At 59.7% G+C, this 25970-nt stretch overlaps 1 protein-coding gene across 8 annotated transcripts in view; it reads right to left on the bottom strand.

Moving 5' to 3' along the window:
* Positions 1-25970, bottom strand: part of GSE1 (Gse1 coiled-coil protein) — a 414418-nt gene that overhangs the window by 10256 nt on the left and 378192 nt on the right. For 6 of the 8 annotated variants that reach the window (XM_080645776.1, XM_080645779.1, XM_080645772.1 and 3 more), the window contains 11 exons: positions 16217-16416; positions 11039-11211; positions 10377-10574; positions 9598-9789; positions 8862-9190; positions 8054-8378; positions 4744-5357; positions 3370-3482; positions 2813-3083; positions 1220-1333; positions 39-410 (listed from right to left, as the gene is read on the bottom strand). In XM_080645776.1, coding sequence (XP_080501902.1) covers positions 39-410; positions 1220-1333; positions 2813-3083; positions 3370-3482; positions 4744-5357; positions 8054-8378; positions 8862-9190; positions 9598-9789; positions 10377-10574; positions 11039-11211; positions 16217-16416 — 2901 coding nt within the window. The remainder of the gene's footprint in view (positions 1-38; positions 411-1219; positions 1334-2812; positions 3084-3369; positions 3483-4743; positions 5358-8053; positions 8379-8861; positions 9191-9597; positions 9790-10376; positions 10575-11038; positions 11212-16216; positions 16417-25970) is intronic. The other 2 variants (XM_080645775.1, XM_080645778.1) reach the window with 2 other exon arrangements.

Here is a 25970-nt window from a genome sequence, read left to right as displayed (position 1 = left end):
TGCCAGAGGGGCGCGCCCAGGGCGGGCAGCCTCCTTACCTTTGTGCTTCTGGAGGGCCTTCTGGGTGGACTGCAGCACGGACTCATGGAACTGATGTGCAAACTCCTCTGCCATGAAGGGCTCCCACGACTTGCTCTTCCCGTTGATGCTGTGGGACAGTGGCACGGGAATGTCCTTGGCGGTGGGGCCCCTGATGTAATGCATCATGCTCAGGTTCTTCTTGCCCCCAGGGGCCTCATTTGGCCTGGCCTTCTCGCCGCTGGCAGGAGTCAGCTCCTGGACTCGAGATAGTTCCTGTGGCCGGAGCTGTTCCAGTCTCCCAGGCTCCATGGCCTTTGGGACATCAGACAGGGAAGCAGCAATACCCACCGGCTTTTCCATATCCAGAGAGGCTGGCTGCATGGCTGGTTCTTTTAGAGACAGAAAGCGAGGAAAATATTAAGAGCTGCAAGAGACCAGGCGGGCCCTGACCTCTACAGCTTACACTTAACAAAACCTAGTACAAAGGACCAAGACTCAGGGAGCCGTTTAATTAAATGTCAGTGCACAGGTGTGGCCTGAAGACGGGGTGTGACAGCAGCAAGTCCATTCTTGGAAGATGCTCCAGGAAGGCATCTGCGAAGAAAAAGAATCTGAAGGAAAAAGCGAGTCACTTCAGGTCATCCAAAAGGCAAGAAGTTATGTAGCCCAACCCGACAAGAAAGACTGCGTTAGGAGTTAAGAACAGGGCTGGATAATAAAGATCTGCTCCACTCAGCAGCACAGCAATGTGTCATCAAAGCCATAAAAGAGAGAAGGTGTGAAAGCAGATGTTGGAGAGGCCTGGAAGGCAGAATGAGCAAGACAGACGCAGGAGAGTGCCAAGGAAGGGCAGATAGCAGTAGCAGAGCCGAAGCAGAGGTGCTGAGACCTGGGATACAGGGCTTCGGTGGTTTGGGCCACCACTGGACAGGCGATGGCTACAACTACACTGACTGCCAGAAGCCTGGACCCTCCCCTTCACTCTCCGAGCCCTGACTCCAGCTCTCATGTTCTGGCCCGAGGAGATCCTTCACCATCATGGAGGAAGCTTGTATGAGAGAGGGGGAGAAGCACATTCTGTCTCCAGGAGGAAAGATTCATGATGAAGACCTTGAGCAGTCGCTTCTGACCCTGGGCAGCCCACAGAACGGTCCTGGGCAACGGCGGATGGGGCTGTTCTTCCCGCCCTGGGCCTTACCGCTCAGGGAGACAGCAGGACTGTCCCTCGGAGAGTTTCTGAGAGAGTCTGCCACTGCTGCTGACAGTGCCTTCTGCTTCATGGCATGGAGCATTTCGACAAGTTTCTCTTTGTCTATGAGAAAAGCAGCCTGAGATTAACAAGACAAGTTGCATCAATTCTGAGAGGGAAGGGGGGCAGGATTCTAGCCCAGGCTGTGACTGGCAGGTGTAAGTCCTTTAACCAAGATAAAACACAAAGCTGGCACCACTGGGACAGGTGGTGTGTAAAGGAAGAAACCTTGGTGTTAGAGTGAGCCCAGATGCTGCTCAGCTTTTACTGTGTAACATTTCAGAGGTATCCCCAAAATAGCTGTGTGTGTGGTGATGACAGCTATGGAAATAATGGGTAGCTGTGATCTTCTACGGTAACTTCTGAGGATGCGTTCTTATTTAAAAGACAAAAATGATGGCCCCAACACAAGGAAGCAACCCCTGGAAGCGCAGGTTGCTTCCCAGCGCATTCTCTTCCCCTCTTCCTCCTGGCATCAATGCCCGTGATGGCTGCCACTTGTTGAAAGGAAGACTCCTGTGATGTTCGATGCCACGAATTCCTGTTGCAGTGGCACTTCCTGGTGAGACTTAAGTGGCTTCCTCTAGGAATACGTCAGGTGAAAAGACATTTCCCACGACAGAACTGTGCACGTTCCCAGAGACTCGTGCTGCTCATCACATGTCCCTGCCCCTTCAAGGGGAACGTGAGAATTCCAGCTTGTTGGTTCAAGACAAAAAGTAAAATGCCACACGCCAATGGAGAAATAAGTAGAAGCAACTAAATGACCAATACACTTTTGCTTTAGTTTTGTCTTCCTTCCAGAGAGGTGACCAGGTATCAGCAAGGGGGACATGGAAGTGCGCAAATGAGCACCCCAGACAGGCCAAGTTCTCGCGTCAACCAATATCCCGGCACTAACTGAGCGTGTGGGGGCAGATCAAGGAAGCGGACATCCCCAGAAAGCGTTCACACCACACCATGTCTTCTGCACATGTTCCAGCCCAAAGAGTCAGTCCCAACAGGGCCGATCTGGAAGCACCTTTCAGGGCAAGCTGCCCACTCACAATGCACGTCGGCTCTGCTGGCAGCCACAGACCACCCAAGCCTCCAGCCATCAGAGACGAAGCCCAGTGGGCCATGCCTGTGGCCCAGCAAGAGGAAACGCCTGGCCATGAGCCTGGAGCGCTCTGCCACAGGAGGAAGCCCTGTGCCTCGTGCCAGGAGGGTCGCTAAACCTGCCTCAAGTGACAAGTGACAAGAGCAGCTTTATATATAGAACAAAATACTCGCAAGTTTCTTTTCCGCTCCAGATGAAATGGGAAAACAGGCTTCGAGTGGGACAATTTGAGTTCAGATGGAAGAAGGCGGAGATAGTGGGGCCGGTCTGCTCGCCGCTTCCTGGGGGAGCCCAAAGGAGGTAAGAGAGCCCTGGGCCAAAGTGTTTTCAGGTTCTGCCTGGAACGTGGGTCCCGGATATCCCCAGGAGCCTTATGAACCCTACCTGCTTCTTCAGAAGCTCCTAGTGAGCCCCACCCCCAAGAGGCCCAGGTGAGGCCCTACCTTTCCTCTTCTCGGCACTGATGTGGGTCAGGTTGAAGATGGTCAGGAACTTCTTCTTCTCTTCGAAGTTGGGGCTGTTGTTCATCTCATCAGGACTATAGCGGGTGAACAGGGCCAGTCTCGGTGAAGGTGTCTGCCGCTTGTTCTGAATCGTTGGGGGTGATGGGCTTCTCTCTCTCAGCATCCGCCGCCGCTTCCTCCGCTTCTGGGTCAGCAGTTCCTCCTTCTGCTGTTGGGTGGTCAAGCCAAAAAGTTGCAAAAACTCTAGCTTCTAGATTGGGAAAGAAAACAAATGAGTTTGAAACCACCAGCAGTGGTGTGACTGCACTGTCCCAGGGGTCTCTCCTGGGGTCCTCCAAGCCCATGTACCATGGCCAACTCTGTGCTGGGCCTCGGAAGGGGGACCCTGATAGCACGCCCAGACACCTGCAGTCCGTGGGGACTGGAGGAGCGAGGGGAGCCCAGCAAACGTGGGGTCTACTGGCACAGCGGGAAAGCCAACAGGCAGGCGCTGATGTGGGCACAAAGCCGGACACAGCAGTGATGAGACCCGATACCTCGGAGGATGTATCCAGTTTGAGGGGCGGCTGCTCGGCCACACAGCGGAGATGGGCCCTGACCTCTTCTTCGTCACTCTCATCATAGGAGTCATCCAGGTCGTAGTAGTATCCTGATGACAAGAATAGCTGTATTTAGCTGGGCAAGAATACTCCGTTCTCTAGTGGATGGACATGGGGGCAGGCATCCCTGTGATCTTTGTGCAGACCCACCCATCAGGCCAGGCCCTGCTGGCCCTTTTAGTACCCCGAAACCACAATTCCTTTCAACCCAGGTGAAAATGTGCATTAGCCCGTAGGCCTAGAACTTTTTCAGGAATGGAAGGCGGGGGCAGGAGGCAGGCACCAGGCTTGGCTTGGACCCATAGCCCCCAAGTGGCCAGGCAATTCCTGGGCTGACACAGATCCCCAGCAGGGGACCCTTCGTTACACAGGACTGGGGCTGTGTCCATGGCAACCCAAGACTGTGCACATCAGCTCACTCCTGCTGTGGCCATCTGGGTCCATTACCCAGGAGGGGACACGCACACTCAGATCCCGTTGTCTCAAAGGCACAGAGCATGCACGCAAACTCAATGTGCAGAGAACAACAGCAGAATCCTGCACCCAAGGGCACCAGGGGCTCCCCATTCTTCCTTTACAAGGTGAATAGAGGAGAAAGTCCTTCTTGGGCCCTAAATCTCACCTAGACCAACAACCCAGGAAATCTTGGCCTCAGCCCCAGCTTCTGGCTAAGAGACTGAATACAACCTGCATAGGACCCAAGTTTCCAGCAGAAGAGAAACTGGTCTGGGGCCTTTGGCCCCTCCTGGTCACATGGGGGTTGCAGGCGGAGATAGTCATTCTCACTCTGGGCCTGCTCACCTGTTCTCCTTGGCTCTTTGGGGGAACTCAGGGCGCTGCTGGCTGAGTCCCCCCACCCCACAAGAGCAGGAAGGAGGTGGCCAGACCTCCTGCCTTTGCCCTGCCCAGGCCTGACTGCCTGCAATTGACAGCAGCTCCCTATACCGAGCCCCTGCTGGGCTCAGGCCCAGTCTCTCAATAGCCTCCTCCCTTGTTATGATGGACTATTAATATTTAAAACTGCCTTATTAGCCTCTGTTCATTTATTAATCATGCATTTCTGTGGAACCGTCTTTACAGACAGGCTTTGATTTGGCTTTTTGGGGCAATTTGCATTTCCGCAAGACAGGCAAAGGCCCTGGGTCTATCTCCCCAGCGGAGGTATCAGGTAGCTACACAGAAGCCAGTGCCCTTGCGCCCTGGAGCTGCTAAACCCCAGAGCTGGAGGCAGGGGTGGTAGGAGGGGGCTGAGTGGCAGGCACTATGGCTCTCTAGTCCCGGGAGGTCAGAGGCCACCCAGGGAGACCGGACCTTTCTCTTGGGCCTCTCGCCGCCTGCGCTCTTCCAGGTCCAGCTTGCTGACCAGCCTCCGGCGCTGCTGCAGGAACTCATCAAAGATGTAGGCGGGGTCAGAGCCGCGTGGTGCTGGGGGACGGTAGGGTGAGCCCGGCTTCAGGGGTCCAGTGAGTTCCCCAAAGGTGGGTGGCTGGGCGAGGGAGGCCCGCTGCTGGCCCAGGATTGTCTGGGTGGATTTCTCAAGCTCAGCCAGGAAGGGCCCAGGCCCGTGAGGAAAGGCCTGGTGCTCCAGGCTCCCTGCCTCCCGTGGAGGCGGCTGGTACTTGTCCAGGGGGGTGGCCTCGCGCTTCCGGGGCCCTTCCTCCACCTTTTCTGGGCAGTAGACCCGTTCCACCTTCACCAGCGGGACTGCCGCCTGGCGGCCAGGCTCAAACAGAGCTGGGTGGCTGTGCAGAGGGTGGCTCTCGGAGGCCCGCCGTGTCTCCAGGGTGCTGTCCATCAGGGACACCGGGTTCCAGAGGGCCGTGGGCACGGAGTGGTGCTGGGGCTTGGGCGAGATGAGGGGCGGGGGCCCGCCAAAGTGCTGCGGGGGGTCTCGGCTACCCGGCTCATGACGGTTTGGTCCCGGCCTAGAGAGTGAACAGACCAAGCCGTCAGTCATGAGAATGGGCATGCCAGCCACCCAGTCATGGGCCTCCCAGGCTGCCTGCCAGGGCCCGGGTGTGAGGCAGCTTCAGAGATGGCCCAGACGGGAGTCCCCTTCAAGAGCCAGGCGCTAGAGGGGTGCAGAGGCCTCCTTCTCTAAGCCACCTGGCCAGGGCCCGGAGGGAAGGACACAGCTTCCACTCCTCACCTGAGTGCTGGCCGTTTCCCAAGACTCCACTTCCTCTTCAAACAATTCGAGGCAAGTGTGTGTAGACCTGTTTTTGTGAGGACACGGAGGCTGAGGGGGTCGGGGGTGGACTCTGCTTGCTGAGGGCACAGAGATGGTCTCAGGCCCAGACCAGACCCTCTTTCTATCTGGTTTCTCACCAAAAAACTTACAATAGCTCATTCTATTCCACCAATTCCTGAATCCCTATAATCTCCCGTAAGGACAGATCCTCATCTTTGTTTTCCACAGGAATCCCATTACACAGAGAATAAAGACAGGACTCTGGTGCCAAAAGGGTGACCCTGCCATTGGTACCCACCTCCAGATATGCCAAGCAGTGGGCACATAACGGAGGGTAGGCTGGCTGCCTTCAAGGCAGCCTCAACTCCTCTCTCCACACTGTCCTTGCAGACAACAGTTAAGAGAGAGAGACCAGCTTCCAGGGCTGCCCAGCCCAGTGACAAGGTGGGGGTGGGGGGAGAAAGACCCTCACAGCCAGGGTGGGCCTGAGCCACCGCTGACCCCCAGTGGTCCCTGTGAGAACTGCAGCAGCCCTACAGGGCCCTGAAGCAGGAGCTGGGCTGGGGCCTGACCAGGATGTCCATTAGACCAAGCAGCTTTGCCATGCAGTCCTCCTAAACGACTCTTTCCTTCATGCATTTAAACAAGATCCAACAAAAGGCTACTTGGTGGTTGTTTTTCCAGAGTCTCTATTTTTTTAAGGGACATGCTATGCTGCCCAGGAGACCAGGGCAAGGTCTGAGGTGCTGAAGGGGAAGAGGCAGAGGGCACTGCAGGTACATGACCAGACTCTCGGGTCTCTCCCTGCCTGGCCAAGTAAGGAGACGTTTAACCACAGCCAAAAAGGCTCCTCCTAGTTTTTCCGGGATGGGACTCAGGCTGGGAAAGATCCCTGATGCCGCCGTAGCACCTCTGATCGCCAGAGTACAAAAGGGAACCACAGCAAGCTGTGTGTCCTTAAGCAAACAACAAAGGAATAAAGCCCATTAGCAGAATAAATATTTCAAGCACCAGAGCGAAGCACTGAATGGTTTTCTAGCTCTGAGCACAAGGGCTGGTCAGAATGTCAAATTCACGCTGTTGTAAGTCTGAGCGTGCCACCTGCTGCCATGGGGACCATGAGGCCTGGTGAGAGCTGGGAGCCCTGAGGTGGAGGCCGCCCCTGCTGGAGCCCTGACAGCTGCACCCGGATGTTGGGGCCCTGAGCTGAGGAAGATGCCCGAGGGAACCAGCACTCCGGATTTTACCAGGCAACGTGGACCTGCGCTGGCTGCTCTCCAGTCCCCTGGCTGAGAGGGGAGTTAGAGGAGCAGAAAGCAGCTTGAAAACAGACAGGACTCAGCCTCCTGTGGCCTCAGGGATACAGGGACAGTGAGCAGCAGAGAGCAGGCTTGAGGCTTCGGGAAAACCCAGCCGGGGGTCTGCCTGCAGTTCACGCCCAGTCACACCCTATTAGCCAAGCGAATCCCCTCACCGGCCCATTCAACATTGGATGTTGAGGATGGGCCAGCCAAGCCCAGGACTCAGTAAGAAAATGTCAGGCAAAAGCTGTTGGAAAGAGGGAGGGAGCAAGTAGACATTTAAAATGCCTAGACACCCAAGTGCTTCTAATTCCAGGGCAGCATGATGGATATCAAGAGCTGGAAGGATGCTCAGAAGTCTCCCTGCCCAACCTGCTTTGTGCACTGCTGAGGAAACTGAGGCCCAGAGACGGGGGCAGTATCTGGTGTCCCCGAGTCCCCAAGCCAGGCCTTGACAGAGCTCCAGAGGTTTGGCTGCGTTCTCCAACTCCGACTGAGGGTCTCAGTCAGGCCCTTTGGAATGAACCCTGGAGAGACGGGGAGAAGGTGGGGGACAATAGATGACCGCCAGACAGACAGGTGGAAGCAAGGAGGCCTAGGGGGCAGCTATGGGAAGGGGGCACTGGGGCCAAGGTCACAAGCAAGTGTCAGCAGCCGGGGGGCCCAGAGACAAGCTTAAGTGCCTCCTGGGGAGTTCTTTAATAATGGGCCAAGGAAATGGGTGTATGTTTTTGTTACAAAAGCAATAAAGTTAATTTTTTACTTAAAAATTAAAAGTGGTCCCTTTCTCAGCCACTTGAAAACAGAGGAAGATAGAAAGAACAGACTATAATGATCCATATTAAAGCGTCTCCCTCATGCTCTTGAAATGCCATGCAGGTCCTGGCTTTGGACCCTGGCTTGGTGGGCTTTGTTACTTAGGGATAGGGTGCCTCTGAGCACCTCCTCTCCCTCCTCGGCGTCTCTGTTTCCTCGTGGGCAAATAGCAGAACATGAAAACGAAATGCAGTAAGTGAAGGCACTCAGCAGGATGCTGGGCAAACCACAGGCGCTCAATAAATGTTGACTAGAAACCATCGGAGTGTGACAAATACCCCCTCCCCATGCAACCTGGCCCAGTGAGCCCTACCTGGCGCTCTCGGGCCTGTGCTCAGGCTCCGTGGGCACTGGCGGCCGGCCTATGTCCAGGTGCTGCTCTAGCACCTGCTGCCGGAACTCCGACACCTGCGACTGCCGGTCCTCCTTCTCCTGCCGCAGCCGCCGCTGCCGCGCCACCCACTTCTCCTCCTCATTGGTGCGCTGGATGAGCAGGGCCGTGGCGGCGCTGCTGCCCGGCAGAGAGAAGATGCCGTGGTTGGAGAGAAGGCTGGGCATAGTGTGATGGGGGGCGGGTGCCGGGTGCAAGGGGTGCTGCACAGGCTTGGGCGCCTGCAGGCCCGCGTCCTTCAGCTTCTCTGTGGGAGGAGAGAGGCCGTAACATCACAGCAGGATCCCCGCACGCCAGGCCCAGGTGGTTCCTGCCTCTCTCTCTTGAACCTGACTGCCCAGGACCAAGACAACCAGAAAGGGCCTCGTGGAAGCATGCCTTGTCCCAAGGGAAACGTGGCCACTGGCACGTGCTGCTCCCACCCAGCCCAGGGCCAACCGGCCTGAAGCGGGGTGCTGGCAAGCACACGCTGGCTCACCAGAGCAGACCGCCACAGTTTATAAATCATGCAAGCTGGTTGTTAAATAAGCCCTTATTTAAAGTTAGATACATATGCATTTATGAAATAAAATGTTAAATCAGCCATGGTGGGCGTCTACATCATGGAGTTGGCAGAAGCTACAGAATGAGGCCTGCCCCTGAGAGAGGTGTCAGAACCGGCCAGCACACCCCTGCAGCCAGGCACCTCCGGGGGCCTAGGTCTGTCCGTCGGGCTCATCACCCTGCATACCTGCTCGGGTTGGGGTCAGCTGCTCCGCGGACTTGACCCGCTCCTCTGAGGCGTGGCCACGCAGCCCGTGCAGCTCGGCCACAGGCAGGAAGGCTGGCTCCAGCACCTTGGCGGCCAGCAGCTCCTTCTCTCGGGCCCGCTGTTCCCGCTGGCGCTCCAGCTCCCTCTCCCGCTCCTTCTCGCGCTCGCGTTCCAGCTCTTTCTCCCGCTCCCGCTCCTTCTCCCTTTCCCGCTCCCGCTCCTTCTCCCGCTCCCGGTCAGCTTCCCGTTCTCTTTCGCGCTCGCGCTCACGCTCACGCTCACGCCGCAGCTCCTCATCCATCTGCAGCCTGTGGGAGCGGAAAGGGAGCCTGAGCTCCACTGTGAAGGGGAACCAGGACAGCCCACTAACAACAATTCCCAGACGTGAGGGACTGACAGCCACGCCAAGGTTTCCATGGAAACCCCGGCATTGTAACCTGAGGAACGATGGGCGTTAGAAACCCAGTCTGTAGGACAGGTTGGGTACTAACGCCCTAAGCCTCGCTGAGAACTCCTGCCAGAAGGTGGTGAGCCCCACAGTCACCAAGAAGCACCAGCTGCCACTGTCCCCTTTACAGGTGAGCAGACTAAGGACAGGAGTGGCTGAGGAGCCACCTAGCCACAACGTGGCCAAGCCAGGCCCCAGTCTCGGGCTTTCCTCCGATCTGCCACGGGGGCTGGGGCAGCAGAGGGCGCCGGCCTGGGACGTACTTACCTCTCGGCACTGAGGCTGGACATCCGCTCCGAGTGTAGTGCCGCCAGGGACGAGTGGGACAGCTCCGGGGGGTAGCGGACCCCGGAGAGGTGAAGATGCATGGCCGAGGGGTGCAGTGGAGGCAGGGAGCCGGGGGTGGGGATGGGGTAGAAGGGGGACCGCAGGGCGGAGAGGCAGTAGGAGTCGTCCATCCTGTGCCAAGAAGACAGGCCAGTGAATACCAAAGTTAAAGGGATAAAGGATGAGCCTACAGCCTCCACAAGGCCCAGCTGAGCCACATCCACGGCCAGCCCCGAAGCCCCGCGCTGACAGAGGCCCCTGGATGCCGACAGCCCGGGGCGCCGAGGCCCTGCCTGCCATCCAGAGGCTCAGCCAGGCCAGCACCTCCCCGGGTCCGACCAGCAAGCCCAGGTGGGCGGCAGTCCACACGTCACTACAGCCCTGGTGGGCTCGGGCTGGGGCAGCTTCTACAAAGAGTGACCCCACATTTCCACTGGGTGGTACACAGCAGAGGAGCCCTCTCTTCTCCATGAAACCTGGTGCTGTTTATCAGCAGTTCTGCCCGGGAGCCATCGACAAAGGCAGGAAGTGGGGAATTTCCACCAGGGCAGACCCCGATGGCCAGTGTGGATGGTTGGGGGGCTGCCCCAGGCTCTCACTGAGAGTCTGGCCCCCAGGACATGAGGAACACATTCCTGGCCAGGTTCCATTTTGCCATGAGCAGACCAGCCTGAACACGACTCAGTGGGGACCGTGGAGGGCGGTCTTGGACAGCTCACCTGAAGGCTGGGTGGGGGAAGGGGTGCGGAGCCAGGTAGCTGGGGTGGTAGTAGGCAGCAGCAGTGGCAGGGTCCAGGCCGAGGGGAGGTAGGGAGGACATGCGGAGGTCCTCAGCGGTGTGGTAGGGCCGGAAGCTCCTCAGGTAGTCCTCGGTCACTGTGCTGGGGGGCACCACGTGGTGCACAGGCCGCTGGAGGCTGCAGCAGGGACAGACAACGGAGATGAGTGGAAGGCCACTCCAGGCTGGGAAATGGGTCAGCCTCCCCTGCCACCATCTCCCTCAGAAGGACGAGTCTCGGGAGACGGGTTCCAGCTCTCGCTAACGAGATGCCGGTGCTGGCAGGAGGCCCAGGGCACAGAGGTGGGCAGCCTGGCCCCTTGCCTGCCTGGCCCCTCGCTGTCCTCACCAGCAGGCACATGTCCGCTATCTGCAGCCCAGAGGCACCGCTGTCCCAGGAACCAGGACAGGGTTTAGGCAGAATGGGAGAGCCAGCCATCATCTCAGCATGGAAACGGACAGCAGGCGCAGACCGGCTGCGGGCCCAGGGCTCAGCCACCATCTGGCGGCCCTCAGCCTCAGCTGGTGCAGGCTCCCAGCTCAGCCCCAGAGGCCCAGACCCTGAGCACTTGCAGGCACCCCAAGCCCCCAATCTGCACTTACTTGAGTGGTGGGAATCGGGAGTCCTGCACCACTGAGCTGGGGGAGATGCCAAAGGGATAGGGGGTGCTGAGCAGGTGGGAGGGAATGGCCGGGCCCCCCGCCTTCTCCTGGGGCAGCGGGGGCTCCACGATGAGGCGTTCTCGGCCACTGCTGCTACCCCGAGAGCTGGTGTCCTGGGGGCGAGAGCAGTGCGTCAGGGTTGGGGTGGGGCGGGTGAGGGAGGGCCCCCTACAAGGACCAGCCGGTCTTCCTGCAGACTCACAGGTAGTGGCTGTTCTAGAAATGTCCTTTCCTTAAGGTTTTCTACCCAAATCTGTGGTACACGTGGCGTTGGAGGCAGAAAGGTGAGAAGGGAAAACACGGGTCCCAATGAGGGACAGGTCTGCACGGAAACCCCCCTGGGGGGCCGTGCCCTCCTGGGTGCAATGGGGAAGGACTGCTGGGGGCACAACGAGCACCCAGTGTCCATGAGGGGACACGGCAGAGAGCAGGGGCTCCCCACCCCGCACGAACACCCACACGCGTCCAGCACGATTTCCCTCAAGGCCACATTTGCTCTGAGCCCAAACTTGAAGAGTTAGATGCGGCCAGTCCCAGCACCCCGCTCTCCCAGGAAGTGACGTCTGCTCAGCAGCAGGTGGAACAGAAGCGGGGGCCCAGCCCACTAATGTCAGATGCTCACTGGCATCCCCAGGGGCCAAGGCCTCGAGGTGCTGACGGCTGCGGGCCTGCATCACAGACACCTTGACCCGAGGTGCCCACAGAGTGACTCAGCCTCAAGGAGATGGCGCTGCCCGGGAGATCAACACCTCGAGCTGCTCCCAGCCAACCCCTGCGGTGGCCCTGATACCAACCAGAACAGGCAGCTGCAGGGCCTTGACTGGCCAGACCTGCCTGCCTGCCTGGGGACCCCTTCATAGACACCGAGGGGGGAGATGGCAGTGGGCTGCAGCCCCACCTGCCCCAGACTCCTGGACAGAGAAGGTGGAGGCCAGGGACTGAGAGAAAGGGCTGGCCCAGGCAGGAAGGGGGAGCAAGAGGCCTCTGCCGGGGCCAAGGGCGAGTGTGCCACCCAGCCACAGAGGGATGGGCTGCACGCTATCCGCACAGGTGTCCAGCCCCAGGAAACCACACCACCGAAGGTTCCGTCTTGTGGTTTCTGTGGCTGAAAGGCAGCGCACAGCAAGGCTCCGAGAGCACCGAGAGCAGCCAGAGGCGCTCACTGGGGATTCGGGAGCAGCGCCACCGGAGGCTCCGTTACTGTGCCGCACTCGGCTCCACGCCGCCGGCCCTGAGCTGCGGCCAGATTCCCGAGCCGTTTCCTACCAGGCTTTCCTCCTCGTGGACCGATCTGCACGATGTTAGGTCCGACCACTACTGACCAGACAGCAACAGGGCTCGGAGAAAGCAGGTGGCGCTCCCAGAGCACAAGCCCAAGTTCACCGACCCCAAGTCCACGGTGTTTCCACCTTGCCACAAAACGCCGAACACCCCGGAAACGAGGGAGGCCATGACCCTCGGACTGTCTTGCTGAACTGGCACGCTGAGGAGCACATCCGGGAATGACCACTGGACACGTGGTGGCACGCCTGGACCCGAGGGCCAGGCGCTGGGGCTGAGGCCTGACCCCCCAGGAGACCCTGGTCCTTGATCCTCCAGCTGCTGCTCTCCCCGCTCTGCTGACTGTCTCCATCAGATCAGGAGGTGGAGGTGTCAGAGCCCCCCGTTTATCTAACAACCCCCAGGTGGGTGGTGAGGGACGGATCACCGCGGCTGCCCTCCATCTTCACACTGGCCAACAGGACACCGCGGGGCAGGCCACTGACAGGGTGGCCGAGGCTCAGGAGAAGGGCCCACGTGCCCATCAGGCCTATTCCCCAAACAGGCCGGGCCAGGAGCCGCCGTGCACTCGGCCTCCGGAAGGCACACGAGCGGTAATTAATTGAAGGAGACAGGCTGCTGATTGGAATTCCTAATGAGCAGCAACATCTGCTCCCATCCCTTGTGCGGCAGCGCCCTCCACGCTCCGCGAGGTCCTCCGGGTTCACGAACTCTGACTTGCCCTTCCCAGAGGGTGTTCACGAGGTGGGTGTCAAGGGGAGGGCACACACGCACCAATGCCCCGGGTCAGTGGGAGCCCACAGCTTCTGCCTCCCAGTTTTCCAGAGACTTCCATACAGGGGCTGGCACCTGGTCCTGGCGTCCTCCAGTTGCCTTTGTGGACAGTAGGGGAGCTCCCGGGTCACCTGAGGAGATGGCTTCTATCTGCTCCTGGATGACCCCTTATATAACTGCCCCGTGCCTCAGTTTCCCCATCTGTCAAATGTGCCAATTGCAGTGCCAGCTCATAGAGCAGCAATGATGGTGCCCAGGTATAGACAGGAAATGGGTGAAGTGTGGGGCCATGGGGGTTACGGGGAGGCTCACACAGCACTGCACCACCAAGCCTAGAGGCACCCCACTCCCAGCACTTCCGTCTACACTGAGGCTGAGGGATCATCTCCAGGTTGGGGCTTGCTGGTTCCCCCTCACCCTCCTGGGCTCAGGGCCAGGCCAGCCTAAGTGCAAGCATCTGTCACGAGAAGGTACCTCGTCCCTGCACCAACCAGCTCCAGGGGTCTACCCCTCACGGGGGCCACCATGGAATAAAGCCCCCTTCTCCCCTCAGGGGACAAAGCCCTGCTGAAAGGCAGCTGGGCCAGATGGCACCCTGCCCCGGCCTGGCCGAGACAAACAAGGAGCTGGAGAGGCCAGGGGTGAGGGGAAGGTGGCAGGCAGGGGGTTCAGCAGGCCAGACCCACGTGCCTTCTGTCTGGCTGGTGCCCTGCTGAGCTTGTGACAGGCATCTGGGAATGAGGTCACCTGGCTTGGAGGGCGCACAAGCGCTGCCCAGGGTGGGATGGGCCCAGACAGCAGTCCCCAACCCGGGCCAAGCCTAGGAGGCTCAGCTGCCACCCCAAGGCACCCCAAGAGCGCCGGCTGGGCTCCCCGTGCTGTCCCCGGCAGCCAGGCACGCATCGAGGAGCATCTGTGGGCAGCTTTTATTTCTGCACCGCGGCTGCATGGCTGCAGGCGCAGCTGTAGCGATGAAAGAAAAGACGAATGAGGGGGAGGCAGGGAGGGAGGCAAATCCTTCATTCTCTGGTGATTAGAGAGGTTTCCAGTCAGACAGACAGGACATGCCCTGTTAGCTTTAAAATAGACGATTTTTCATTTCATCTGTCCTTTCCAAGCTCCAACAACCTGGGAAATCTGGGTGACCCCAGCGAAGAGGCCCAGAGCCCCTGACCCCCCACCATGCAGGAGGCCCCCCATGACTCCTGGCTACCACTTTAGGAAGCTGCCCCTCTCTCCGGCCCTCATGCCTCCCCCTGAGCCCCCTCCCCAGAAGGATTAACTTCTCCCTGAGCCTTTGTGCTGAGCTGATGAGCCATACATCAGCTGCTAATCCCGCTCCCTTCCTCCGCCCTCCCTGTGGCATTAGTGTTTCATTAACAGCCAATGGCTGGAGCAGATCTATGGCCCGGCCCTCTCTCTGGGGTTAGCAAATGTTCCTGGGCGCGGAGCCTGGGAGGGGCCTGCAGCAGAGGGGACTGTTTACAAGGCACCCTGGGTCCTGGTGGGTAGGGAAGACGCCCCTCTTGGGTGGGAGCAAAGGGGACACTTGGGCTGTGGCAGCCGTCACCAGCCAGGGACACAACAGGACACAGAAACCACCAGGACCCACCCGAGTGAGGGGAGAGGCGAGGAGCCGCAGCTGTTTGAGCCAGGTGGCCGGGCCAGAGGTCAAGGCTGACCGCCAGGTGGCCGACAGGGAGACTCTGGGAAAGACCCCGTCCTCCCTCAAACCAGGACCAGGGGACAGCGGTGGCTGCTCCGAACCCCTCTGGCCACGATCCGCCTGCCGGCCCTGCCCTGCCCCTCCGGTCTCCAAACTGCGCACAGGGTGGAGCGAACGAACCTCGCCGAGGCAGCAGCGTCCGGGCAACACAGCACAGGGGGCCTCGAGGGGGCAGTCAGGGCCACACCCGGGGGTCCCAGGCCACAGCTGTTCCCATGGGTGCCCTGGGGGCTCTCACCCTAGGTCAGGGCCTGCCTGGCAGGTGCCACCCCACCCTCCGGGGCAGAAAACAAGACGGAGCCTGATGACGCGGATGCGCACCCCCTCCCCGCAGAGCAGCGCTGGGACGGGGCGAGGTGGGAGTTCCCCCTCCCCTCTGCTTTCTTTGTGGTTTAATTAGTATTTCCAAGCGGTGCCATCCCTCAGGGAGCTTGGCAGGAAAATCCAGGAGCAGCACAGTGACAGTGTTCTTAATTAGGAAGGGCTCCTCGGCTGGGAGCACCAGGTGTGGGGGGAGAGCAGGCGGGAGGGGCCAGCCCGGGCCAACAGCTCCGTCTGCACAGGCAGGTCACCTGGCAGCGGCCACACACAGGGACCCCAGTGTTGGGAAGGGCCCCCTTGATGGGTGTCAACAGGACAGAAACAAAAAATGTGACGTGAAAATGTGGGCTGGCTTTTCCATTTCAATTCCTTGTTTGAGCAATAGTTAATAATAACTATTGTTTAGTAAGTGCCTGTGATATGCAAACACCATTTTAAGCACTTTACGTGGGGTTATGGGTGGAATTATATTATGTCCTCCCACATTTATGTGGAAGCCCCGACCCCCAGGACCTCAGAATGTGCCTGTATGTGGAGACGAGGCCTTTAAAGATGCGGTGAAGTTACATGAGGCATCAGGGTGGGCCCTGACCCAATGACTGGTGTCCTTATCAGAAAGGATTAGGACACAGCCGTGCACAGAGGGAAGACCGGGCGAAGACACAGGGAGAAGACGCTGTCGACGGGCCAAGGAGAGGCCCCAGGAGAAACCAGCCCTCCAACAACCTGATCTCAGACTTCCAGCTCCAGAGCCGCGGACACCTGGAAGCGCCCGTCCGTGGTTGCTGGGTGGTGGCAGCTGGAGGTAATCACACCCACGAATAGACTTACTTTGCAAAGACCCTCCTGGTGGGTTCCGTGGTCACCTCATTTTGCAGAGAAGACAGAGGCCCAGGAGAGCATGGGTTTGGGAGGGAGGGATTTGAATCCTGCAATCCAGTCCCTCCCCAGTGGAAGGCCACTGTCCCCACACCTGGGGCCTCTGGTCACGCCCCCCACGCGCCCCGGGCACTCACCTGCCGGCTCTCGCTCCTCCAGACGCCATTGACGGTCTTGGTAGGGGCGATGGTCACCACGGGGGGCGTGCTAGGGACGCTGTGGCCCCCGGGGGGGACGATGATGGGGCCCATGGGCACGCGCTTGGGCGTGCTGGCAGGGGAGCTGTGATTGGTGGCTGGAGAGGACACAGGGGACGACTCACTGCTCAGTGAAGACCCTGCAAGAGAAGGACACAGAGCCTCAGCGTGGATTCAGCCAGCTCAGCGCTCGGCTCCTGCTTCCAGTCCCATCTCGGACCCAGACCTCATCTGAGAGCCATGAACAGTACCCAGACCCCCAGATTTTATCACATCACAGCAAAGATTCAACTAGTGCCAGGCACCAGGCAGGTGAGGGCACACCTGTCCCACCACGGGCACTGTGCACGCAGCGCCCCATGGCATGGTCACGGGCTTGCATGGGCTTGGGCGGCTGTGCGCTCTGCTGGCCAGGGGTGCAGAGCTGGCACCTGAAGGCTTCTCGTACGGATGCCGGGTGTCAGCCTTGCTCTGGGCGGATCTGGCATGAAGGCTGCTGCTGACAGTCCTAAGTAGCGGCCTGGGGATGCCCATCTCACATCCGGACTCAAGGGGCAAACGCTGACACCCTCCAAGGGTGTACAGTTGGGCACCTTCTGTCTCTAAGAGCCCCACTTGGGGCACCTGCAGCCCTGGGGTGGTGGCGGAAGCAGGTGTCAGCACCGACCACCCCTCTGGAAGGAGAAAACCCACCAGCTTCCAGGCATCCTCCCCGAATTTGTTCAGGACTTGTGTTGGTCCCAGGGACACTCGTCCCCACACTACTGTATCTCCAGTGGCCACTCTCCTGTTACCAAATAAAACCTCAGCTTAGCGGGCGGCCTACGGCTCACGGGCTCTCAGACGATCGCAGCTGCCAAAGCATCACTGAGATGAAGGAATTACCGTGGTTCACTCCCTGCTGACCCAGAGGCCCCGACCAGCCAGGCGCGGCCTCAGCGAAGTGACCGGGAGGCAGAGCGGCCTCAGAGAGGAGGCCCCACGGGTAGACAGAGCTCGGCCCTGAGCAAGGTGCTCCCAGCCAGGCCTCTTCCATGTGGCTCCTCCCTAGCACTGTGCGCAGCCTGCACAACCGTACGGGCAGCCCTCTGGGGGACACCCAGTCCAGCCAGACCTGCCCCCACCCAGCCCACAGGCTGTGCCCCAAGAGATGCCCAGCTCAGCGGCCCTGGAACGATGCCAGGCCAGGAGCCCCCTCACTCCCAGCTCCCACCTGTCAGTGCCCGGCCAGATGGGCAGTGAGGAGTCATGTGGGGGATGCTGTCCCATTCTCCAGATGGACCAGGCAACCACGGCCCACACCCTAAAATTTGGCAACCCCCAGTTGCCTGGGCCAAGCCCCGGAACCAAGCACTGGGTTTAGATCCCAGCTCAGCCCCCCTCCTGGTCAGATGCCCTACCGCCAGGGGACGGCCAATAGGGCAGGACGGGAGAGGCCTTGCTTCCTGCGGGGAGGCCTCCAAGGTTCTGAAACAAGCTGGGGCTGACCCAGCGGCTCCCGGGGGCCGGTGGGCTGCCGTCCACTCTGACAGCCGATGGGGGGAAATCCTGGTGGTAAGTTGGGGAGGATATGGCACCCATGCCCTCACCAGGTTTGTGCAACTCTGGGAAACAGCCTGCGTCTCCTCGGGTTCTGTTATCTGCCCAGGACCTGGCCTGGGATCCTGCTCCTGGGTCTCTCTACCCAGCACAACAGGGCTGGCGTCCACCAAAGTGGTGTCAGGATAGAGCAGGTACAGCGGGCAGGAAGCAGCCAGAGCCTCAGGCACAGAGTGAGTCACTGCAACACCACCGAGTGAAGATGAAAAATGAGAAACGCAGCTACAGGGTCTGAATGCAGTTGTACCTGCTGACCACCCCTCCACCCCCTGCCAGAGAGGGGTGGGCCTGTTTCCAGCCTGTGATTCACTCTGCAAATTCGTCTCACTGGACGCTTATGGTCTGTGAACTCTTCTGTAGGTATTTATCCAATATAATAAAAGCCTAATATGCAAATCAACCAAACGGCAGAAAGACCAATGGAACGACCAGTTGCTATGACGTGCACTGACCACCAGGGGGCAGATGCTCAATGCAGGAGCTGCCCCCAGCCTGCAGGCGCCAGGCCAGCCAAGATGGTGCCAACAGGGGGTTTCCCCAATCACCCCGCAGGTCGCCCCAGAGATTGACCCTGATTGCTGACCAGGCCTAGGGATCCTACCCATGCATGAATTTCGTGCACTGGGCCTCTAGTATTGGATAAAAAGCCCATTTTAAATTTTGGGGGGAAAAAAAATAGTAGGCAGGGATCTTGCTCTTTAAAAAAGGAATTTCCATGGGATCTCTACCAGGCTCCTTTTTCTGGTTTGTGGCATCTTTACTGAGATGTGACTCCCACACCAAAGAACTCCCCCATATCATGTCTGTGGATTCAGTGGTTTTTAGCATATTCACAACTGTGCAACCATTACCACAATCAATTCTAAAATGTTCTCTTCACCCCCCAAAGAAACTCCCTACCCATTAGCACGCTCTCCCCTCCCCCCAGCCCCTGGCAACTACCGATCTGCTCTCTGTCCCCATGGATTTACCTATTCTGGACATTTCATACGACACGCAGCCTTCTGCGTCGGCTTCTCTCATGCAGCACGATGTTTTTATGGCTCACCCTACTGCACCGTCAGGACGGCATTCCTTTTCATGGCTGAATAATATCCCACTGTAGGAAGGGACCCCGTTTTCTTGATCCACCATCACCAACGGATGGTTGGAAGTGTCACCTTGTGAGTGGTGTTGATATGACCACTGCTCATAAAGCCTCAGATACTTGGATGCCCAAAGGACCTACTGTGCACCCAGCTTGCACTCTGGGCGACCCTGTCTAAACGCTGCCTGTGAGTGGAGGGAGGGTGGCTATTCATGCTCTGGAGCCAAAGATGTAAAGAAATAAAACAAACACACCAAGAGCCCCCACCCATCAAGGCAGAGACTGCAGCCTGGGGTCAAAGGCCAGATAGATAGACTGTTGTCCTGCAGGGCTTAGGGAAGATGAGACCAGACACCCTGAGCCCCATCCTGCACCAGCTTCTGGGCCTCATGGCGGGAGGCGCCTCTATTTCCTCTTGGGAGCAGGAGCCCAGTGGATTGTGGAACTGCCCGGGGAGACTCTGGGCCATCCGGCCTCTGCCCGCTCTTCCCTGCACACCACCTACGTCATTAGTCCCCGGATTAGCCTCCTTTCTGAGACTGAGGGAGCTGGGGGGCCATCCACAATTAGTGCCTAATCCCTTGGGGCCGGGCTGTCAGTAGCCAGCCGAGCACGCCATCGATCCCTGACCACGCACCCGCCAATTAGCGAGCGGCCACCCGACCCTGTTCTCAAGGCGGCGGCGGCGGCGGAAGGGCCGTGATCGCTGTAATTAACTGGAGGCATGCGGCAGGAGTCAGCGGACGCATGCGGATTGGAGATGACAAGAGGCAGAGCGCTCAGTGTCACCTCTGTCGCCTGACTTTGAGGATTAGCGCCTCAGGCCGCCTGGGCACGTGTAATTAACAGCTGAGACCCCAAAGATGCCACAAGGGGAGGGGAGTGAGGCCTGAAAATAAAACTGCAACACTGCAGCAGCCCTGTCAGCTCTCCTAGACGTGCACTTAACCAGCCACGCAAACAACTTAACCAGGATCTGTGTGTCACGAAGGACCGCCCCAGCCTGGGACGCTGTAGGTGGAGAGGGCAAGGGCTGGTCGCAGTCACACCGAACAGCCCTTGTCCACCCCAGGCCTGACCCTGCACTGACTCAGGCTGCCTAGCTTGGAGGCGTGACGGAGAACAGAAAGGCGACGGGGACCACCTGATGCTTTCTCTGAAAAAGAACCATCGGGACATCATCCTGAGGCACGTGGGGCTGGCGGGCAGCACTGCATGGACCGCCCGGAAGCCAGCAGGAGGCAGCTGCTACCGATTTGCAAGTGAGCAACAGAGCAGCACGGGTCCCTTCTAGCCGAGCTCCGCCCGAGTGCAGGCCTGACCTGAGACACAGAGCCAGGCGGGAGGGAGCCGGGGATCCTCTGTGCTCTGCGCACCTGCCCCTCCGCTCTCCCGTTTCTGCGTCTGTTCTGGTCTCTGGGCCGACCTTATGCAGTGAGAACTTTGCCAGGCCGTCATGACCCTGGGGACATCAGGGCTCTGGCTGCCACCGGTGGACCCTGGGCTGTGAGCCCTCGGCCTGGTGTGGGCAGCGTCCCCCCTGGCAGACAGCCTCCCACAAGCCCCTCTCTCTCCAGGCTGCTCCTTCGCCGTCCCCACCCCCACCCAGGATGGAGGAACCCGGCCTGGTGGACTCATGCCATCTGGACCCGGAAAGGGGTCTGGTTATTGATCAGCCCTACCCCTTCACTTGTGAGGTCCAAAGGGGCTGTGGACCCGAAGGCAGCCTCCCAGCCAGCAGGCAGTGGAGTGGGACACACACCGGACCGGACTGTCCCAGTTCTGGTTCTGCCTCCTTTCCCGGAAGGTCCCCCAGGAAACAGGAACAGTGGACCTTGAATGAAAGTCCAACCTGTGCCGGTGGGAAAGGGAGCGAGGGGTCAGGGAGACGAAGTCCCCGTCGAAAGCACAGGGTGGTGGGAATGGCGTGGGAACCCTCTGGACTCAGCAGGCCTGGCCCAGAGGGGACAGCCGGGCACAGGACAGGCCCACCTGCCACCTGGAGCTTCTCCACTGGGTGGGAGGGGGAGGAGGGGGACAGTCGGAGTCCCCACTCTACTCCATGGCCACCAGCACGCTCCTGCACCTGACTTATTGTCATGTGACTGTCACTAAACCCAAATCAGCAAGGGTGAGATGCAGATCTTTATTACCAAATGCATTTCCAGGGGCCAATGACTTGCTGCTGGCAGGACTGGAAGGGCAGCAGGCTCCTGAATTGAGGGGCAATGCTGCTGTGTGAGGGTGCAGAAGAAGCCGAGAGGGGTACACCAAGGGAGGCAAGGGAAGTAGGGGCGAGGAGGCAGAGGGGGCTTAGGGTGACAGGGAATGTCACTGTTGCATCATCACGGCCAGGGCAGGCCAACACTCTTAATATCCAGAGCTGGTACCACCCACCAGTCCACTGCTCTGGTCGCCCCCCCCCCCCCCCCCAGCTCACCCTGCCTTCCCTCCCATCTGGCCCGGTGCTCAGCTCCCAGGCATGCCTGCTGCCCCTTCCCAGGGCTGCGACTTCCCCGGGTGTGGCCTCCCTTGCCCACCTGCCTCCAGAATCCCAGCCCAGAAGACAGAAGAGAAGGGAGAGGCGCAGAGGGCGCCCCTGCCGGAGCTCACACCTGTGCAGAGACGGATGGGGCTGAAGACAGCCACAGGGAGATGCCACCTCGCCAAGCCTGCCAGCCGCACGGCTGACACACACACGCGAGTGGCGAGAGTGCCAGGCGGCATCTCTCCTCCCCGTTTGCTTTGTGGCAGCAGCACAGGAGAGCCCCCTCTCAGGCTGGCTGAGCGATGGGCACGCGGAGGCAGTCACAGCCCCAAACGCAAACGGCGGGAGGGCGCTCCCAGCCTCCCTGGGACTCAGGGGCCGGACCTTGGTTCCAGGCGGCTCCAGGGGCTCAATGGTAACCAGACCCGCCTGCAAAGCCAGGGACAAGACGAGGCAGGCAGCCAACAGACACTGGGGAAGGGAGCTGGCTTGGGACCCAGTGTTCGGGGCTCGGGACCTGAACAAGAGCTGGAAATTCAAGTCCAGCTGCCACCATCGCCACCCGTGTCAGCCTCCGTATGTCTAATCCAAAGAGAGCCGCGGTAGCTTGGTCATTTCTCTCACAGGCGACAAAAATGTGCGGATGCCAGCAGGGTGACGCCGCTCGCCCATCCCACAGGCTCAGGGCAGCAATGTCACGCGCCCGACACGGACAAGTTCTGCTGCAAGAAGCCATGGGACTTGGATCGGCCCACATGGCTTCAGAGCCCACCCTTGCTCACTCCACCTCGCCCAGCACCTGGCCACAAAGAAGGCCCCTGGGCCACAGCTGCCTGAGGAGATCCCACCCCCACAGCTGAGCCCCAGGCACTCCCCATGGGTCGAGGAACCATGTGCTGTGACCACCTGCCTCTGCGAGACGAGCAGGGTCAAGAGTGGATGAGTTAGGATTGGCCTGATGTGTCCCCGGATGTGCACAGGCCCCGGGTGTCTCAAGCACCTTCCCCCAGCGGCTGAGGATGGCAGGCCCTCTGCTCTGCAGCCCCACCTCTCAGCAGCCAGCGCTGCAGCCCCACGGGAGGTGCCGCAGTGGCGTGGAGGCGAGCAGGTTGCCGCACAGCTTGTGAAAGCCGCCCTGTCACGCTCTGGACGGCGGGGACACAGGCTACCAGACTCGCCCTCTGTGGGGTGCAGAGGGGAAGGGTCAGGCTGAGGAGGCTCCTAGGGCAGGGCGAGCAGCTATCAGACCCCAGCCAGGGCCAGGCAGGTCCAAAGGGTGAACAAACTGTCTTGCACCCTCACTCAGTCGTTCAGCAAGCACCTCCAAGCCTACGAGATGATTGGGGACACCCAACATGCCCTGCAAGCCCTGGAGGAGGCTGAGAGGGGTCACGACCTGTGACAGGGGTCTTGGGACTCCTTGCCTGGGACTCATTCCAAGGCCCAAACTGGGGCTCCAGACACCTATGGGGGGGCCATGGTTTCCGTCCAGAAGAGGTTCTGGTAGGGGGACTGACAAGGGGGGAGGCCAGCCCAAGGCTGGAACTGGCCTAGCAGCTTCCGAGGAGGAGGAAAGGCCGAGTGGGCCCCGGAGACTTCGCCTTGGCGGGCAGGTAATGAGGGACGGGCTCCAGTAGCTGATGACAGACATCGGGGGCACTGCCTGCGTGGCACCTCAGTCCCAGGTGGGGCCCCTTGGCCTGTCACTGACAAAGGGTCCCATGGGTGCATGGGGGTCAGACCCAAACTTGGGATTTAGACCCAGACCTGGAGCCCAAGGCTCTTCCAGAATGTGGTGTGGGCTTGGTCACTCCTTAGGCCTCCTTTCTCCCAGGGAGTAAAGACAAGGGACTTGGTGAAGGAGAGAGGCTGCCCTGGGCCTGGACGTACTCCATGACGTCGGCACGGACAGGAACAGCTGTGGTGGCAATGGCTGACCCAGCCCGGACGGGCCGGGTTCTCTGCCTCTCACTTCGGCCGGCCCAAGACCCGGGGCACAGCTGCCAGTGTCCAGGAGCACCCCCACCCATGGAGGCACTCTCCTTCCCAGGCCCCTCCCAGGGAGAGCCCTCAAGCCCCAGCTGGGCTTCTGGAGGGGGAGTGGGGGCAAAGGAGATGGTGGTGGCATTAGCGGTGGGTGTGGGGGTGGCGGCAGCCGTTGGGGTAGAGAGGAACTGACAGCATTGGTGGCCCTCATTCATGGCACACAGCTGATGTGCCTGGCGCTAGCGTGTTCCTGCTGAATCATCAAAATCTATGAGGTAGAGATGTTATCCTCATCCTGAGAAGACAGAAGCGCACAGAGGTAAGGTGACAGGCCAGGGTCACACAGCCAGGACGTGAACCAGAATCCACTAATCGCCCGATAGCGCCTGCCCCGGGGTGGGTAAAGGGTCAAGTGGTACAGGCGTAGCAGGCATCCGGTCCCTAGGGATGGACGCCGGCCACAGGGGACTGATCAGGCCGGTTTTGCTGCAATGAGAAGAATGCGCATTTGGGAGTCTCAGGAAAGATAAACTTCCCCACTGAGGGCCGGCTCTCCGCAGCCTTTCTCTGGGTAGAGCGGACAGCAGATTACTGCCTCTGAACCGGATTTTTAAACCGCACCCTCGGGACACGCGAGGAAAGGCACCACTAGCCGGAGAAGCAGAGGGGACAGCTTGGTCCCTGGCTCAAAGTAAGATGACACTTCCACAGCGGAGGAGTGTGGAGAGGGTCAAAGGTGAACCGGATGCACTCCAGGCTGGGGCAGGCACTCGGGCAGCCTGTGGCTGACAAAACCAAAGCCAGTCAGCTTTCCATGGGGCCTGCGGGGGTGGGGGCAGGCCAGGGCCTGTGCAGGTCTGGAAGCGGCCCTGGCTCCAGCACCTCTGCCTGAGGGGATGGTGCTGCTGGGAGTCGACCATGGGGTCCTGAGCCAACTCAATCCCCAGATGCTGAGATGCCAGCACTTCCGGGAGTATGAGTACCCTTCACCCCACTGTCCAGGCCTCCCCGCCCCCCCCACCCCCCGTCCCCTGAGACAAGAGGCCTGGCCTGGTGGGAGAAACAGCAGGTGGCAGTGTCCCGGAAAAGCAGGTAGCCAGTGCTCAATGAACATCACTGCTGTGATAAGCAGAGGAGAGCCCTGGACAGTGCCTCTTCACGCGCCCGGGAACAGGGGTGTGTGCCACCCAGCCCAGGGGCGTTCAGTCATGGGAAGGGACGAAGCCCTGCATTGTGACGCTGCACCATGGAGGGGCTGGAAGGCAGCGCATGGCTGTGACCCCACAGAGGTAACACCCAGTAGAGCACCCCCATGGCGGAGTGGCGGCCAGCGGGTCCCGGGATTCTTTTAGGGGTGATGAAAATGTGCTGGAACGAGTGGTGATGGTTACAGAACTCTGAATGCACTAAAAATAAGAGCTCTACCCCTCTAAAGGGTGACGTTTATCTTAAAAACTTAACAAGTCTAACCCCTCGCCCATTGCCAAGCCTGCCAAGAGTCCCCTGGGTATCCGGTTAGGGAGGAGAGGCAGAGCAGGGGAGCTGGGACATGCTGTGCCCTGCACCCCCATGCCTCGCTGCCCCCAGGCTTCCAGAAGCTGCCCCCTCTTTCCCCCCACACCCTCCAGGAAGGCATGGACTACTGAGCGCTCCCTGAACCACTGCAGGGGGGCAAAGGGGCCTCCTTCCCTATTGAGATCACCGCTCAGGCCTGTGGTCCTAACCCAGCTCTCCAGATACTTGGAAAGCCAGCAGCAGCAGCAGCAGCAGCAAGGGGCACAGCGGTGGGACCTCAGCTTACGACCTGACCTCTCTGGCCTCAGCTTCTCCAGCTGCACAATGGACCAACTTGGGCTGCCAGCCAATTCTGCAGATGGAGACGGCAAGATCAGAGCAAAGGTGACTCAGTGAGAAAAATGGGAGTAGGCATGGGGGATGGCCCAGAGGAGGTACCATAGGGTAACTAAGCATCTCACTCCTTTAAATCAAGGCCCCGACTAGGGCTGACCGGATGGAGAATCGCAAACTGAGCTCAGTGCCATGGCTTCGAGCACTCACACTTTGCTCGTGGCCTCCACAACCAGGTACACGGTGACGAGGCCAGGCACACACTCAGCAAAACTTGAGGATCAGAGCATCCTAGGGTCCAAATACTGCTCCAAGGCCCACAGATGCTGAGCCCCACCCAAAAGTCAGCTTTCTCAGCAGAACCAGGGGAATAACCTCAGTTAGCCAGTGGCAGACACCGCGCTTTGACAACGGTAAGAGCTCAGGCCAGCGTGGGTCAGCCTTCTACTCCCTCTCGGACACTTGCCAGGGCGTCACACAAAACACCCTGCTGTAGCCACGGAGCCTGACCCCGTCAGCAGCACACTTTGTTCTCAGCCCGCGAGGCCCAGCAGCCCCTAGCACACCGGCTGCCTCCTGGGCCACCACTCACGCCAGACGCTGGGCCAGCCTGGGACCTTGGAGAGGAGCCAAAGAGCCACTGAGGCAGCTCCCGCTCCCTGCCCCCGGCCTACACGTGGGCCCAC

Source organism: Plecotus auritus (genome assembly GCF_963455305.1).
Source record: "Plecotus auritus genome assembly, chromosome: 10".
NCBI lineage: Eukaryota > Metazoa > Chordata > Mammalia > Chiroptera > Vespertilionidae > Plecotus > Plecotus auritus.
The sequence above is the reverse complement of the archived record's forward strand: the minus strand, read 5'-3'. Positions and strand labels throughout refer to the sequence as shown.